Genomic DNA, 17,112 nt, shown 5'->3' with positions numbered 1-17,112 from the left:
TTGCTGTTCTACAACTCTTTGCCTTTCCCAATAGATTTTGTCAATTTTATTTAGACGAACATATCATTTTTCTTGTTTAGTCTCTTTAAGTGGTGAATTACATTGACATATTTTAAAATGTTAAGCAAACCTTGCACTAGGATAGGCCTGCTTGGTCAGGATGTAGTAACCATTTTTTTGGTATAAAAAAACATATTCCTTTATTTGATTTGCTTAAATTTGAGTGACAAGTTTTGCATCAGTTTTAATGAGAGTTATTGGTGTATAATATGTTTTTCTTCTAACTTCATCTGTCTTTGGTATCAGAATTATGTTGGCCACATAAGATGTTCAGAAACATTTTCTCCTCTTCTATTCCTGAAAGAGTTTGTGTACAATTGGAATTACGTCTTCCTTAAATATTTGGTAAAAGTTGCCGGTAAAGATAGCTATAGTTTTCTTTGTGGGAGGACATTTAAGTATAAATTTATTTTATGTAGTAGATATAGGACTACTCAGTTTATCTATTTCTTCTTGAGCGACTTTTCTCCTCACATGGATCCTATTTTGCTATTTCTTTGCTTGCCTGGTAATTTTTTATTGGAAACTAAGCATTGTGACCCTTACCTTGCTGGATATTTTTGTATGCCTAAAAGTATTATTGAGCTGTATGAGATTTGCTCAAGTTACTTGGAAATAATGATCTTTTCATGTCTTCCATTTAAGCATCTCCGAGTTACACAAGAGCAGGATGTGGCCTAGGTTAATTTTCTCCCCTACTGAATCAAATTCTGAGAGATCTACCAAAACCTTCATGTGAATTATGAGGTCTTCTACTCTGGATGATGGGAATAAGCACTATTCCCACCTTGGTGTGAAATTCAGGGAGTTTTGCCTCTAATTGTCTAGGATGGGACTTTCTCCATTCTTATGTATTTTTCTCACCTGCATAAATGTGTCTTCCTATTCCTCCATCTTACTGAAGTTGCTCAGTCGTTGTTTTTTCAAATATATTTCCACTCTTTTCCCTGCTCTTCTCTTCTGCGACTTTCATTATGCCTATGTCAGTACACTTAATGGAGTCCCACAAGTGTCTGAGGTTCTCTTCAGGTTTCTTTATACATTTTTTTAAGTTCCTTAAACAGGATAATCTCAACTGATCTCTCTTTAAATTCATTGCTTATTTTCTGCCAGCTCACATATGCTGGTCGCTAGACCCTCTAGTGAATATTTTGTTTCAGTTATTGTGCATTTCAACTCCAGAATTTCTATTTTGTTCCTCTTTAACATTTCCATCTTCATTCATATTTTCTCTATTTGGTGAGGCGTCTTTCTCATCCTCTTCTTTATTTCTTTAATTTTTCTGGATATTTTATTTTTTTCTTGACAATATTTAATATAGCAGATTTAAGCCTTGGTCTAATAAGCCAACATCTGGGTTTTCTAAGGTACAGTTTATACTGAGTGCTTTTTTTCCCTGTGTAGGAGTCATACATTCTTGTTTCTTTGCATGACTCAGAACTTTCGTTGAGAACTGGATCTTTTCAATAATATAACATGGCAACTCTGGAAATCACATTCTTCCCCCTTTCCTTGTGTTTGCTGTTGTTCCCGCTGCTTGTTGTAGTTTGCTTGGTTAGTGAATCTTTGTGAACAAACTCTATAAAATCTGTATCCTTTTTCACGTGCGGCCACTGAACTCTATACTTGGTTAGTTCAGTGGTCAGCTCATGAATTAGTGACCTGCAACCAATAAATGTCTCAGACTTTCCTGACAGGTTCTGAATATGTGTTGGGGCATGCCTTCAACACTCAGCCCGGCACTCTGATCTCTGACTTCGCCTCCACTTACCGCTTGTACAGAGCTTCCATGACATCCAGAGGAGAGAGCTTAGGGAATTCCCTAGACTTTCGTGAGTATGCATACAGCCCTACACATGCACATCACCTTCTACACTCCAAGGAATAGTTTGGAGTTTTTCAAAGCCAGTACAGATATTTTGTTCTGCAGCTTCTCATTTTAAGCCTTTCATGTTAGTCTATTGTTTCCCTAATTGCCATCCATCAGCTCAGGCATCCTGTGACCTGAAAACACTTGCCAGTAAATATTTGCAGCAAATGCCCCACACAGGGAGAGGACTTTCATGCTGGTCAAATACAGACTGCTTTCTAAAAGGGATCTTAGGCAAACCACCAGGCAGGTCAAATAGTGAGTGTTCTTTGTGAAGGAAGCTTTGAAATAACTCAAGCTTTCTTCTTCTCTCTTTTACTAAGAATGTAAGTCAACATTTTTCAAGGCAGCAGTATAGCTGAGGAGTAGGAAATGGGACTAAGATATGTTAAAATACCTTAACACTCACTATTCTTACCAAAATTTATCCATTTTTCTTTAACAAAAGATTTCTTGTATTGCTGCAATTCTTTAGTTCATTTCCAGAGTTCAGAAAAAGTTTATGATGACAATTTATGCCATATTTTTGTTGTTGTTATTATGGAGCAACTGATTTTTGGAGGTCTTCATTCTATCATTTTTGTGAAAATCACCCCCATGCCAATTCTTAGTGCTAGAGGAAATATGCTCTTCTAATTTCAAATATTTATGGAGATAAATTTTTGTCTTTTCCTTTTATCCAGTCTTCCTTACAATGGCAAAAAGTCTTCAAATCACTTTCATCATACAATGCTTTCCGAAGTTAAAAAAAGAATACAGTGTATTTGCCTCAAAATTAGTGGGTATGTAATTTTCTATTAAGAAAAATGATTTTATGATAATTCTGTAACTACTATGCAACAATGATGTTTTAAAAATGCCAATCTCCTAAATAGCGTATCATTCTATTCCTCCTTTTGTCTTTTCCTCGAGTGTCACAGTGGGTGCTAATGAGAACCACAGCTCAGGACCAGCCCAGGGAACAGGCAGATCCTAAGTGTCATGATTCTCCTCTCTGTTCTCACCACAGCCTCCCTTATAGGCAATTAATATGGAGACTGTCCACGCAAGAGGAGGACCAATAAGTGAATAGTCATTGTCAGTTGCAGTGTGTGCCAGTTTCAAATGACAAAAGCCAGTCTTTCTAGGGGCTAGCCCAGTGGCATTGTGATGAAGTTCGCACACTCCGCTTCTGCAGCCTGGGATTCGTAAGTTCAGATCCTGGGCACAGATCTACACATCACTCAGCAAGCCATGCTGTGGTGGCATCCCAGATGCAAAAAAATAAAGGAAGATTGGCACAGATGTTAGCTTATGGGCAATCTTCCTCACCAAAAAACAAAAACAACCAGTCCTCCTAGGAGTATCTGTCCAAAACTGCAGAAACTTATTATTAGCCCTGGTACCATATCTATTGATTTGGGCCCTGCCCACTCTGTCACTGGAGGAAAACACAGATAATAATTTCAGACTAAGGGCAATTTCAAGGTCAATCAAAGTTCTGGAAGCAGCAAAACCTCAAAATATTAACTTAGTGATAGTGCAAGTGTTTGCCATAATAGTCATGATACAGATCCCTCCTAAGAACTGCAATGAGCAGTAAATGAGGAAGGTGGGAGCAAAGGCTACACAGTTGTCAGTGATGGCTAACTGGAGCAAACACCATCTGAACAGCATCTTCTGTCCAAACCTAAGAAATAGTGAACCAGGTGGATTATTTAGGAACAAAGATAGTATGTGGAAAACTTGACAAAAGTTGACACATCTTGAAATTTAGAATAAATGAAACATTGACTTGAGACCTGGAAGAATAATTATATTAGTCAACAGCAGAAAATCGCAGATATAACTCTCCTTATTTTTCAATATGAGACTGTTGTCAAAGCTCTCTCACCAACTTATTACCAGGAAGCCTCTTATGCCATGTGAAACCGTATAAAAGAAGATAAAATATGGAAAGTTGTCACCAGTGTTTACGATAAAATACATGCATTTAGGATAGTGGATTTGTGTACTGTGTTTAGAGCACCAGAGGAGTGAAATCAAGAGATCTCTACTTGGGTCCACATTATCAAGGTAAAGGCTAAACGTATTTTAAAGGAAGAGTGGGATTACAATATATCGAAGTTGTGTTTAGATTGCATAAGAGCCACTCTCAGTTGTCTCTGGGTTTAAAGACCTTGAGAAATATGTTTCAGCTCAAACAGAAGATAACCCAGCAACCATTCCACTTAGTGAAGGATCTGATAGGAAGTTCACAGAGGAGAGAATGAGGTGAGACAGAAAATAAAGAAGAAAGAAGGGAAAATAAATAAAAAGAAAGGAATTCTGTATGTCCAGGAGCAGCAGGAAGGGACCCATTCTGGAGTCAACTTGAACAAAACTATATGCACTGACATTAAATTCTCAGTAGTATTAACATATGGACAAATCTTGGTTTTGGACACCTGCTCTGAAACTTTTGTTACTTTGGTAGTAGTATACTTAAGTCATTATAAGTCTTGTAAAGGTGTTACTTTTGGAGCATTTTTATCTTTACAACATAAATTTTATTACTATGTTTGTATCAAAGAACTCTTGAGAGAATGGAATTGTCTTTTTTAAACGAGCTATGATGATGCCATGATGGAGAGGCAACCATTAGAAAAACTGAGTAATGAAAATACAATAAGTATAACTAGAGTCTATATATCCTAAATAAATCCTCATGGTACTGGTGTCAGAAATTCAGGGGGAATGGTGAATAGTTGGAGCACAGGGAACTTTTACAGAGATAGTCTTCTAATGGTAGATGCATGGCATTATACGTTTGTCCCTAAGACTATATAACACAAAGAGTGTGCCCTGATGTAAGCTAGGAATTTATTCAATAATGTATCAATATTGTTCCATCAATTGTAATAAATGTACCACATTAATGGAAGATGTAAAACATGGGAAACTGTGTGTGTGATGGGTTACATGAGAACCGTCTGTATTTTCTATTCAATATTTCTGTAAACCTAAAATTGCTCTAAAAATTAAAGCCTTCAGCAAAAAACAAAATAATAACATGGTAAAGGGACATATGTCAAAATGTAAATATAGAGAAAGGTGTGGTGTTAGCGATAGTGCATCAATCAGGGAACTATCTCTGGGAAAGAGAATGGGAAAAAGTATTAGGGGCTCACCATGCAGAGCTACAGAGTAGTTTGAAGCCACAGCCTATATATACATGCAGAAATGTAAGAAGATTTCAAAACCTTACTGCTGAATGATAAAGTGTAACAAAGACATTGGATAAATACTATGATGACAATGTAAATTAAAATACAGGCAGTCTCCAGCTTACTATGGTTCAACTTATGATTTTTCTACACGAGGATGGTGTGAAAATGATACGCATTCAGTAGAAACTTTACCTTGAATTATGAATTTTGATCTTCTCCTGGGCTAGCAATATGTGGTATGATACTCTGGCGATGCTCAACAGCAGCAGTGACCACAGTTCACAGTCAGCCCTGAAATACCAAAAGTAAACAACCGATACACTTAAGACCATTCTGTACCCATACAACCATTCTATTTTTCACTTTAAGTACAATGTTCAATAAATTACATGAGATATTCAATACTTTATTACAAAATAGGCTTTGTGTTAGATGATTTTGCCCAACTATAGGCTAAGGTAAGTGTTCTGGGCATGTTTAAGGTAGGCCAGACTAAGCTATGATGTTTGCTAGGTTAGGTGTATTAAATGCATTTTTGACATAAATGATATTTTCAACTAAATATGGACTCATCGGGAAGTAATCTCATCATAAATTGAGGGTGATCTATACATACTTAGACACCCAATGATATTACACATTTTATAATAACATATAAAAATAAAGAGATAAATCAGGGCCAGCCCCATGGCCAAGTGGTTAAGTTTGCTTGGTCTGGTTCGGCGGCCCAGGGTTTTGCCTGTTCGAATCCTGGGCGTGGACATGACACTGCTCATCAGGCCATGCTGAGGCAGCATCCCACATGCCACAACTAGAAGGATCCACAACTAAAAATACACAACTATGTACCAAAGGTCTTTGGGTAGAAAAAGGAAAAATAAAATCTTTTTTAAAAAAAGAGAGATAAATCATCAACATATTAGAATGGTCTCTGGTGAAGGATGGGACTGGAGATAAGTGGAAACACATACAAACAGATGTACATATAAGAAAGAAGCCTTGCCGAAACTAATGAAGATAGTACATCATGAATGAGGAGAATGATTAACTGAACTTTTTGATACATTAAAAATACAATCAATGCAGAGTCCCGCTAGAGTCTTACCAGACCTTTCCTTCTTTCAGGGTATGCAGGAAGACAACATTTCCCAAAACTAATTGTAATTACCATGGAACCCTATAGCTGGGTCCAGTGGATGTGGTAAAAGGGAGGCATGCTAATTCCAGGCCTCATGATAAAATGTCCATTGTGGTCTTAGACACTCTCTTACAGATGTTAGAGTCCCACAATGGATGGAGCCTGAAAGATAGATACCCGGGAGCATCACCGTATCATATCTAACTGAACCATCAGTGAGCACTATCCTTTTATTATGGTAACTGATTGAGAATTGGGATAGCTGACTACCATGACTAATATGGCAGTGCTATGATGAAAATGCTGTTTGATGAAGATAAGTAGAAAAGCTTTGTAGGGGAGGAAGACAATTCCTCTACCCTCTAGATCCTCTGGCTGGTCTAAGAATTAAATTTAGATGAGTAGAATAAGAGGAGAAAATCAAACAAAGCTCTATAACATGCAAACGTAGGAGATGCCCAGGAAAACTGAGTGACTCAGCCAGAATGGAGGAAGCTGCTGCCTAAAATAGCATCTTCAGCCAAAGATAAAAGAAGATGTTGGGGGAAGTGGGAGTCAGTTATGGGAGATTACAAGAAAAGGTACAGTAAACAAGAGTAAGGTTATTATGCAGATTTAAGTCCTTGCCTTCTTTCTTGATAAGAGTTTCTAGAGATAAAAGGTGTCTTCCTGGTACAGAGAGACACCTTTACAAATTGAGATCTCACTTACAAGTGTAAATGTCTCTTACAAAGGGTAACTTCTACTTGGTTTCCAGAGCTTCTCTCATGTCTACAGTATTTAAAAGAATAACCAGCCCCAAATAATCCTTGTGCCACAGAGGCACATCTTGAGGTGGCAAATTCTGTTCCCCTACAGTCCCACCTTTGAAACTTGAAGAAGTCTGACAGTCCAGGAGCTGAGTATTGTTCCATCTCATTAAACACATTTTTTTTAGTCCTTATAATACATTATTTCCTTTAAATTGATTTTAGAAGGTGGTGATGTAGGTGGGCTCTTAAATCTAGACCTATATTGTGGAAGCAAGCAATCACGTATTTAATAAGAAGCATTTCTATGGAAACAAAAGAAAAGAACAAGGTTAACAGTTGGGGCAAATTATAAACCAGTTTTTGAGTCCAGGGTACAATCAGTCAAGAAGATTTCTAGATGTCAGAGTCAAAGCATCTTTTGCAGTTTGACATGTCTCTGATGGTGTCATTGAGTGTTCAGTTATCTTTTTGAGTGGCTTACACAGCAAGAAGCATGCTATTGTGATGATCTCTTTTAAGTTTATATCAAGTTTATTAAGTTTATATCAGTTTGCAGGGCTTCAGGAAAATGCATGGTTTCAGTTCTCAATTATTTCAAATGAAAATGACAGAAAAACTAATTGAACACAGTTTGGAGATTTGTAGTGACATGAGACTAGAAGAGTTCAAGGAGACTAGAAGAATTCAAGATCCAGTCTGGTTTATGGGTAGAAAATCAAAACATGAAACACAATTAATAGAACTAGAATCTAATATTCACAAATGTGCTATAGTTTTCTACTGAAACATAATTTTTCTTTCTAAAATCACCCTCATTTTACCAAATATAGCCAAATTAAGACTAACTGGTTTGCAAAATAAGTCATTTCAATAAATTGGGCCCAATTATTTGCATAAGTACAGCAGGAATATCAATTTATCATTTAAGCTCATTTAACTTTGCTTTGCTGGAAGTTTTTATAAGGAACCTCAGATTGAACTTTAAAGGCCTTTCAAGGCAGTAAAGCAAAGCTGAGGACTTGTCATCAGACTCCACCTGCAATACATATAGATTTGTATGAATTCCTCTCCCCTACAGGTCCCCAAAATATTTTGAGTTTCCAGGAACCTGTCAGAGAAGTGACCTTCTTTACTTACCTAAGTTTGATGGGAACCCTGTAAACAAGGTACCAGGCCAATATTTCCAAATGGTTTTATTCCATAAAGTCCAATCTTTGTTTCTTAAAGCTCAGTCATATGCAAGTCTATGTATATTTCTCTCAAATATGACATTCCAGTCAAAGCTTTGGTAATATAACCAATGTTTCTAATTGTGGCATTATAAGGAGATCAAATTCTTGTTGAACTTATGTGTATAACTATATTGCCATGAAAATAAGAACATTCATCACTAAGAGTTTCCAAATTCTGGAGGGATCAGGTAGGGAGATAAAGATGAGTGTTTAAATTCTGCTTACAAAAGTACAATTTACCAAACTGCTATGTCATTGTTACTTTAAGAGGAAAAAAAGTTTTCTTAAACTAGAAAAACAAAACACTAAAAATCAGGAGCATTTAAAATGAAAATTCATAAAAATTATAATCATCCCCATCAGTTCACTCAGTCCCACATAATCAACTCTTGGGCTTGATCTTTTGTTAGCAGTTTCATGAAGTCAGTTTTTCCATTACAGTTTTGTAATTTCTTTCCTTCACTTTTAGGATCTGAGGTTTATCAGAAACCTGTATTCTGGAGTAAGTGTCAGAGTCTTTTTCATGAAAGTGTCTGAAAATGAAATGAATTTGCAAGAGCAGAGTATTGGGAAACTGTCTGTAAATGACAAGAGACAAAAATGGTAATTAACAAAGAAATTTAGTTAATTCTGTGACATACAACACTTTAAGATAATAACTAGAATTATGACTGACAACCAAGAGAGATCAGAATTTTAGGAATGTTATATGATTTTTAAACGCTTGTATCAATAACATTTACCCACAGAATATCATAGGTCCCTATGAAACAATGCTTAGTTATCCATTTAACCATGGTGACAATTAAAGATTCTCAGGTTAATTCAGAGAATCAAGTAGCTGTAAGAAAAATCTTAGCACCTGTGATTAAATACCTGATAAAGCAATACAGGAAATTTATTTTGATAAAGCATAAAATCACTACCCTTCTGATAGACTATTCAAAGAAAAAACCTTTCATAATCCCTTTAGCAAGAGCAGACTAAAAGTTTAAGAAAATCATCCTTCTAAGAAAGGGAAAAAACTTCTAAGCCTGTACCAGCTTACTTTTGATATTAAAACTTATTTACTTAAATATAAAAACTTATTTACTTAACTAACCATTAGCCAACTTGACCATGTACAACTCTTTTCTCAGGGTTCCTCCTCCATAAACCTTCTATAACACAGAATTTGTCCCATGCCTTCTTTTCTTTTTTCCCTCCTAGTACTTTAGGACAAATGTATCTTTTTTAACAAAACAAACAAAAATATTTCCATTCTTTATACCTTCTTTACGGAGAACATACATCTCAGTTTTCTTGAATACAAAGGTGATTTCCTTATTAATTTCTAGTAGCTTTAGTCATACATATTAATTTTTAACCCATAGAAACCTTAATTTTTAAGTAAAACTAAGTAAGCAATTATAAACACTCATATTAGCATTCTGTGGCTTGACAAGTTTATAAACACTTTTCATAATTTATAAAAACATGTTGCGTCATACTACAATCTTTTAATAAATACATGTTTGTTAATAGACCCACACACTTTCTAGTTTTTCTGTAATAAGACAAAAGTAAGTAAACTTACACATGTTTAGCAATTAATGTTTCAGTATTTTATCTTATTTGGAAATGATCTAGATACTCAATGAATTTTTATCATTTAAATTAATGTAGCAAGACTTTAAAGTTACCAAAGAGATTTTGGAAGCTATTTTAAGTACACATGCCATAAACTATAATTATTGCTAAAAATTTTTCTATAAATTTTTATCTCACTTACATCTAAATCATTTGCTCTCAACAGTTGTTTAGACTACTCACAAAAACTTTATGAGACATTAGACAAAATTAGCTATCATTCTAAGCTGTTTTTGCTGACAAGTTTGTAACAGATAACATGAGCTCATTTAACTAGTAAAGCCAGGTTGTATGTTTGTACCAATTCCAATGTTGACAACTTTGAGGACGTGCCTATTTTAATCAAACCCAAAAAATTAAACAACCTTTTTTTTTTACCAAAGATTATTTCATATCCTGTTAACTTGAAAGATATTTGGGTTAGTTTCTATTACATTTAGAAATAATTTATGTAGGTGCTTACTTTAAGCTGATTAAACAGAGCTCTTAATTTTAGCCATACCATCTGGAGGTAAAATATCACACATATATAACATACATATAGACAAAGATTCCACAGCTATTGTTTTAAAATTCGAGGACAATATACCACACCTTTAAAAGTCTGCACAAAGCATTTAACAAAGGCTGTCTTTCTAAGTGTACAATTTAACCATAGACCAATTTACCTTGGGGATAGGAGCTTTTATTATCTCTTTTATTAACATCAGATGTTAGCCTCTAGTTTTTGTCTCATAATGTGTGGGCTCAAGCAACCTTATTGACTTCCACTTAGTATGTTTAATTAACATTGTCTGAAGGGCAGATTTATATGCTGTTCTACAATCAGGCAGGGGAAACATTTCCCAGCAAGACATGTTGTCTCTCCCCACAATACAATCTATAATACAATCAGGCAAAAAGAGAGGTAATTACTTCACATAAATTCCATAAATATATCAATTTTGCTACAAAACTTAATCTGAATTCCATCAACTCTTATACCTCTTATCATAGCTTTCATTAGGACTTTATCAATAGGTTTCGGTTTTATAATATTGGAAAAGGGAAGTATTCCCAGTTAGACATTTTTAAAACATACTCAGGCAAAGTTAATATAAGCTCTTTATATAAAATTAGCTCAAACATTCCAACCTTTATAATCTTATCAACACATACTTTTACATTTTCTCAATTCAATTTTAACCTGATCCAGGGTCCTTATTTTTTTTTTTTTTGTATTTCCTTTTTAATTTAATCTTTTCATAGGTACCAATAAAATAATTACAACAAGAGCTCTCAAAAGTTTTTTTTCCAATTAAGAAGTTTTCCAATTTAAATGATCCATCATCTGGCCACATTGACAAGTAGGATCTTAATAGTAACTCAAACAAATAAGCCTTTTACAGCTTAACCATGGATGCAAGAGACATCCCCAAAAGAGAGTGCAAAGGAAGCAGCCCTCACAAGACCCAGAAAATTCACTCCCAAAAACAGTCTAAGAAAGCACAGGCCTTCATTGCACAGGCACAGTGCACTAAGAAGCAATGAAGGTTGAAACAACAAAGGCCCCTTATGAAAGCAACTGGGACCCCTTAGGACAAATTCTTCTGAGAGTTGACACAGGTGGACAAAGAGAGGATGTCTCAGAACCCCAGTCTATTCAACTGGCTGTCAAGATGCACACCAGGATGTGCGTCCTCCAGATGGCAGAGATCAGAAAGCTCATAAAGATAAGCTCTCAAGACAGAGAATAAGATAAAAGAAAAAACCTCATCTTATATGCACATTAACAGCCTTAACTAAGCCCTGGGTCTCTCGAAGGCAAATTAATACCTAAGAGGGAGGTATCGTGGCATTGGGGATTGTGTGGTTTTACAGAATACCTCATCATTGTAAGGACATTTTCTTGAAGTTAGTGAGGGACTTGTGTCATCTATCCCAGTCCATGACCAACTTATCCTATGATGAGTCTTCTTGAGGTGGTAAGCACCCTAATGGCTCTTAACTACTCAACCCACAACCATAAAATTTGCAGCCTTTTTGACTTCCAATATGCCCTTAGCAACAGCTCTCACCTCATGCACGTATTCCCGGACAACAGGCTTATATATGCCTGCATCTTGCCCTATGTTTTTTCCTTTTTTAGGAAAAATGGCAAAAAAAAAAAAAAAAAAAAGACAGAGACAAGGGAAAACGGTGACCATGTCTGGGAGGAAAAGGATAAATAAACCAATGAAAACTCAAGTCAAATTTCCCAAAGCCTCTGAGTCCAAGAAGTCAGCTTCACCAATATTTTCTTCTGCTAATCTAAATTTAGAAAAGGAAAAAAAAGTTCACCACTCTCACTTCCAATGGACTCTGCAGGTAGAGATTGAGGATACTGACATGGTAAGAATTCTTACCTCCTGCCAGCTCTGTCAGGGGTCCAGGATCTCTCAGCTGCAGTAGTCCAGGAGTGGGCAGTGTCCAGCCAGTGAAGTTTTGTCCCCTCCTCATCACTAAACTGTAGAGGACGAAGATAATTCCTCTACCCTCTAGGTCCTTCTGGCTGGTCTAAGAATTAAATTGAGATGAGACAGAATAACAGGATAAAATCAAACAAAGCTTTATAATATGTATATTTGGGAGAAAGCCCAGGAGAATTGAGTCACTCAGCAAGAATGCCTGAAGTCTCCACCTTAAATACCATCTTCAGCTAAGGACACAAGAGGATTTTGGAGGTGGGAGTTGTCAGTTCTTGGAGATTACTAGAAAGGGCACAGTAAACAAGAGTAAGGATATTAGGCACATTTAATTCCTTGTCTTCCACATTGATATGAGTTTCTAGAGATAAGATCATGCCCCTCTTCCTGGTACAGAGAGATACCTTTAGAAATGGAGACTTCTCTCACAAACATAAATGTCTCTTAAAAAGGGTAACTTCTAATTGGTTTTCAGAGCTTCTCTCATGTCTGCAGCTTTTTAAAAGATTAACAAGCCAAAAATAATCCCCACGTCAAAGAGACACATCTTGGGGTGGTAAATTCTGCTCTCTTACAGCTTCATGTGCATTTTTGATTGGAGGACGGGAAGCAAGGAGAACATCTAGGATGAAAAAGATGTGTCAGTGTTGATATGATTTAATGATGGCAACTTAGATTAGGGAAAAAGTGAATGCTAGTGAAAAAGAAATGAAGGCACAGATGGATACATAGTGCACAATGAACAACTTTGGGTGGATTTGAAATCTTACAAAGAAAGAAATCAATCTTGGAAAACTTGAGTAACCTAGCAAGAGAATGTCTGCCCCAGCTGTGGTGATGTAAAATGGTGATCACATAGTGAGCTATTGCTTTAGGCAAGGTTGAATCTCCTTGGTATCACTGATATCTGGCTGCGTTTCTTTCCTGAGTTACTTCTCCCATTCTCATAACTATAAAAATATTTATATGCTGATAATGTACAACGTAATATCCAGATTTGACCTCTTCTGTGACCTTAATATCCACATATACACCTATCTCCCTGAATCTCCACACATATGTCTAATGAGCAACTCCATCTCAGGAAGCCAACGCAGATGTCTTGAATTTTCCCCTCAAATTGACTTCTACCCTAGTCCTCTCCCATCTTGTATAGTGGTACCAGAATTACTCATTTGTTCAGGCCAAAAGTGTATAATCCCTTGAAGACATCTATTTCTCTCACCAGAAGTCCTCCAACAGTAAAATGTAATCTAAACCACACGCAAGTCTTATTGCCTACATCTCTAAAACATCCCCCAATTCCTGGCTCCTCTTATCATCTCCATGAATACCTCTTCAATTTACACTCCTATCATCTCTTCTCTGGACTATTTCAATAGCCTCCTAGCTGGGCCCTGCAAACACTCAATGGAAAAGTGTGGACTTTGAAAGGCCATGTTCTCAAATTTCCCTTGAAAAATAAGGACCAGGAAATGGAATGAGAATAAATTGGGTGGAGGCAACACTAGATAGAAAATCAGGGAAGAGCTCTTTGAGTAGGTGATATTGGAACTTGAGAAATTAGAAGGTATAGGCTGAATCATGTTCAGGGAAAGGAATATTGGGAGCAGAAGGAAGAGCAAGAGGAAGGGCTGCGTGGTGGAACCAGCTTGATGTTTTGAAGACTAGAGGGAATGGAAGACAGTGCTAGGAGAAGAGGTGGGAAGGGATGCCTGGGCCAGATATCATCATGGCAGGACTTAGATTTTGTTCTAAGTACATTGGAATATCATTGGAGTCTAACCTTGAGAAGACACAGATAACCTTGGCATGTGAATAAAATGTCTCACATTAACAAGAGTCGCAGAAAATCAGGTGGTGCCTTTGAAAGGAGTGAGCTACCTAGTTTCAAAAGTTTTCCAACAGAAACTAGATGGTTATTTGTCATATGCAGACCTGTGTTCACTGATAGAGAGTTGAACTTGATACTTCTGAGTCTCCTTTAATATCTTCTAAAATATCCTTACTGTTTAAAAGCAAATAGGATCATTTGACAAATCTGAGCCATGGCTACTGAAATCAATCCTCTTAGAACTAGTCTTCTGGCTGCCACTATTATCTCCTACCCAACTGTCCTCCCAACCCAACTGTCACATCCCCATCGTTCTTATATCTCTTATTAAATATTTCCATGAAGTGGCATGAAGCTTATTTAAAGAAATAAGGGTGATAATTCCCCAAATCCAGAAAAGGAAATGGACATCTTGATTCATGAAGACCAAAAGCTCCCAAATAAGTAAAATCCAAAGAAGTCTACACCAAGACATAGTCAAATTAAATTATCAAAAGTCAAACACAAAGAGAGAATTTTGAAATCAGCAAGAAAAAAAGCGATTTGTCACATACGAGAGAACTATCATAAGATTATCAGTGGATTTCTCAGAAACCTTGCAGGCCAAAAAAGAGTGGTATCATATATTTAAAATATTGAAAGAAACAACTGCCAACCAAGAATACTTGATCTGGTAAAATTGTCCTTTAAGATTGAAAGAGATGTAAAGACTTCCCCAAACAAAAACCGAGAGAATATATCACCACTAGATTTGCCTTACAAGAAGTACTAGAGGGAGTTCTTCAAGTTGAAACAGAAAGACATTAAATAGCAAGATGAAAGTATAAATCTCACTGCTAACAGTAAATATAAAGACAAACACAGAATATTATACTACTCTAATGGTGGTGGGTAAATCACTTTTAATTCTAGTATGTAAATGAAAAGACAAAAGCAGGAAGAATCAGCATAAAGACAGAAATTTTCTAATGGAAATGCAATATAGAAAGAAGTAAAATCTGACATCAATTCCAGAAAGAGTATGGGGTGGAAGTAAAGTGTAGTGCTTCTGTATGTAATTAAAGTCATCATCTTAAAACAGACTGCAAAACTTAAAATATTCATTGTGTACCCCATGGTAACTACAAAAAAAGCACAGTAGATGCAAAAAAGAGAAGGAGAAAGTAATCAAAGCATAGCACTATTTAAAAAGTCATCAAGTTAAAAAGAAACACAAGAGAAGAAGAGAGGAAAAAGGGGACAACAAAATAGAAAAGAATGAACAAAATAGCAATAGTAAATCTTTACCTAAAATAATTATTTTAAATATAAATGGACCTAATTCTCCAATCAAGAGACATAGAGTGACTGAATAGAGAAATAACAAGACCAAATTATATACTGTCTACAAGAGACTCGCTTTATTTTTAAGGATACACATAGGCTGAAAGTGAAGAGGTAGAGAAAGATATTCCATGCAAACGGTAACCAAGAAAGAGCTGCGGTAGCCCTACTTATAGCAGAAAAACTAGACTTTAAATCAAAAACTGTTAGAAGGGACAAAGAAGGTGATTATACAACGATAAAAATATCATCCAGTAAGAAGATATAACAATTATACATATATATATCCCTACATCAGAGCACCTAAATATATAAAACAAATATTGAAAGGTCTAAAAGGAGAAATAGACAGCAATACAATAATACCAAGACTTCAATACCCATCTCTTTATAAAGGATACATCATCCAGACAAAAAATCAATAATGAAACATTAGACTTGAACAACACTACGGACCAAATGGACCTAAGACATACACAGAACATTTCACCCAACAGTAGCAGAATACACATTCTTCTCAAGCACACATGGAACATTATCCAAGATAGATCACATGCTAAGTCACAAAACAAATCTTAACAAATTTAAGAACATTGAAATCATTCTAAGTATCTTTTCAGACCACAATGGAATGGAACTAAAAATCAATAACTATAGAAAGCAGGAAAATTCACAAATATGTGAACACTAACAACACACTCTTGAACAACCATTGGGTCAAAAAGGAAATCAAAAGGGAATTTTAAAAATATCTGAGACAAACAAAAAATGAAAACGTAATTTCTATAACTAATGAGATGGAGCAAAGGTAGTACTAAGAGGGAAGTTACTGTGATAAATGCCTACATTAAAAAAATTAAATATCTCAAATGAATAACCTAACTTTATACTTCAAGGAACTAGAAAAAGAACAAACTAAGACAAAAGTTAGCAGAAGGAAGAAAACAATAAACATTACTGCAGAAAGAAATCAAAGAGAGAATTTAAAAATGGAAAGAAATCAACAAAACTGAGTTCGTTTTTTTAAAAAAAATAATCAAAATGAAGAAATCATTAGCTAGAATAAGAAAAAAGGAGAGAAGACTCAGATAAATAAAATCAGAAATGAAAGAAGAGACATGACAATGGGTGCTTCAGAAATAAAAAGGATCATAATGGACTACATGCACAACTATAAGCCGCTGTATTGTACAACCTAAAGGATACAGGTAAATTCTTAAAAACATACAACCTTCCCAAACAAAATCAAGAAAAAATAGAAAGCTCGAACAAACAAAAACAAGTAAGGATATTGAATTAGTAATCAAAAATCTCGCAACAAAGAGAAATCTGGGATGAGACAGTTCTTAGGGGAATTCTACCAAACATTCAAAGTAGAATTAATGCCAATCCTTCTTAAATTCTTCCAAAAAATTGAAGAAGAGCGAACACTTGAAACCCATTTTATAAGACCAGCATCGCCCTGATACCATAGCCAATGACACTACAAGAATAAAAAAGCTACAGGCCAATATCACTGATGAACATAGACGTAAGAATCCTCAATAAAATACTAGTAAACTAAACTTGACAACATATTAATACTGTAATACACCATGATCAAGTGGGGTTTATCCCAGGGATGCAATGATGGTTCAAAATA

At 35.6% G+C, this 17,112-nt stretch overlaps 1 protein-coding gene across 1 annotated transcript in view; it reads left to right on the top strand.

The window, feature by feature from the left end:
* Nucleotides 1–5,349: 5,349 nt before the first annotated feature.
* Nucleotides 5,350–17,112, top strand: part of LOC103540293 (solute carrier family 22 member 10-like) — a 28,036-nt gene continuing 16,273 nt past the window's right edge. Inside the window, exon 1 of the mRNA XM_070564642.1 lies at nt 5,350–5,423. Within this exon, the coding sequence (XP_070420743.1) occupies nt 5,350–5,423 (74 nt within the window). The remainder of the gene's footprint in view (nt 5,424–17,112) is intronic.

The sequence above is a fragment of the Equus przewalskii genome, chromosome 11 (assembly GCF_037783145.1).
Source record: "Equus przewalskii isolate Varuska chromosome 11, EquPr2, whole genome shotgun sequence".
Lineage (NCBI taxonomy): Eukaryota > Metazoa > Chordata > Mammalia > Perissodactyla > Equidae > Equus > Equus przewalskii.
This window is presented reverse-complemented; position numbering and strand designations above follow the sequence as displayed.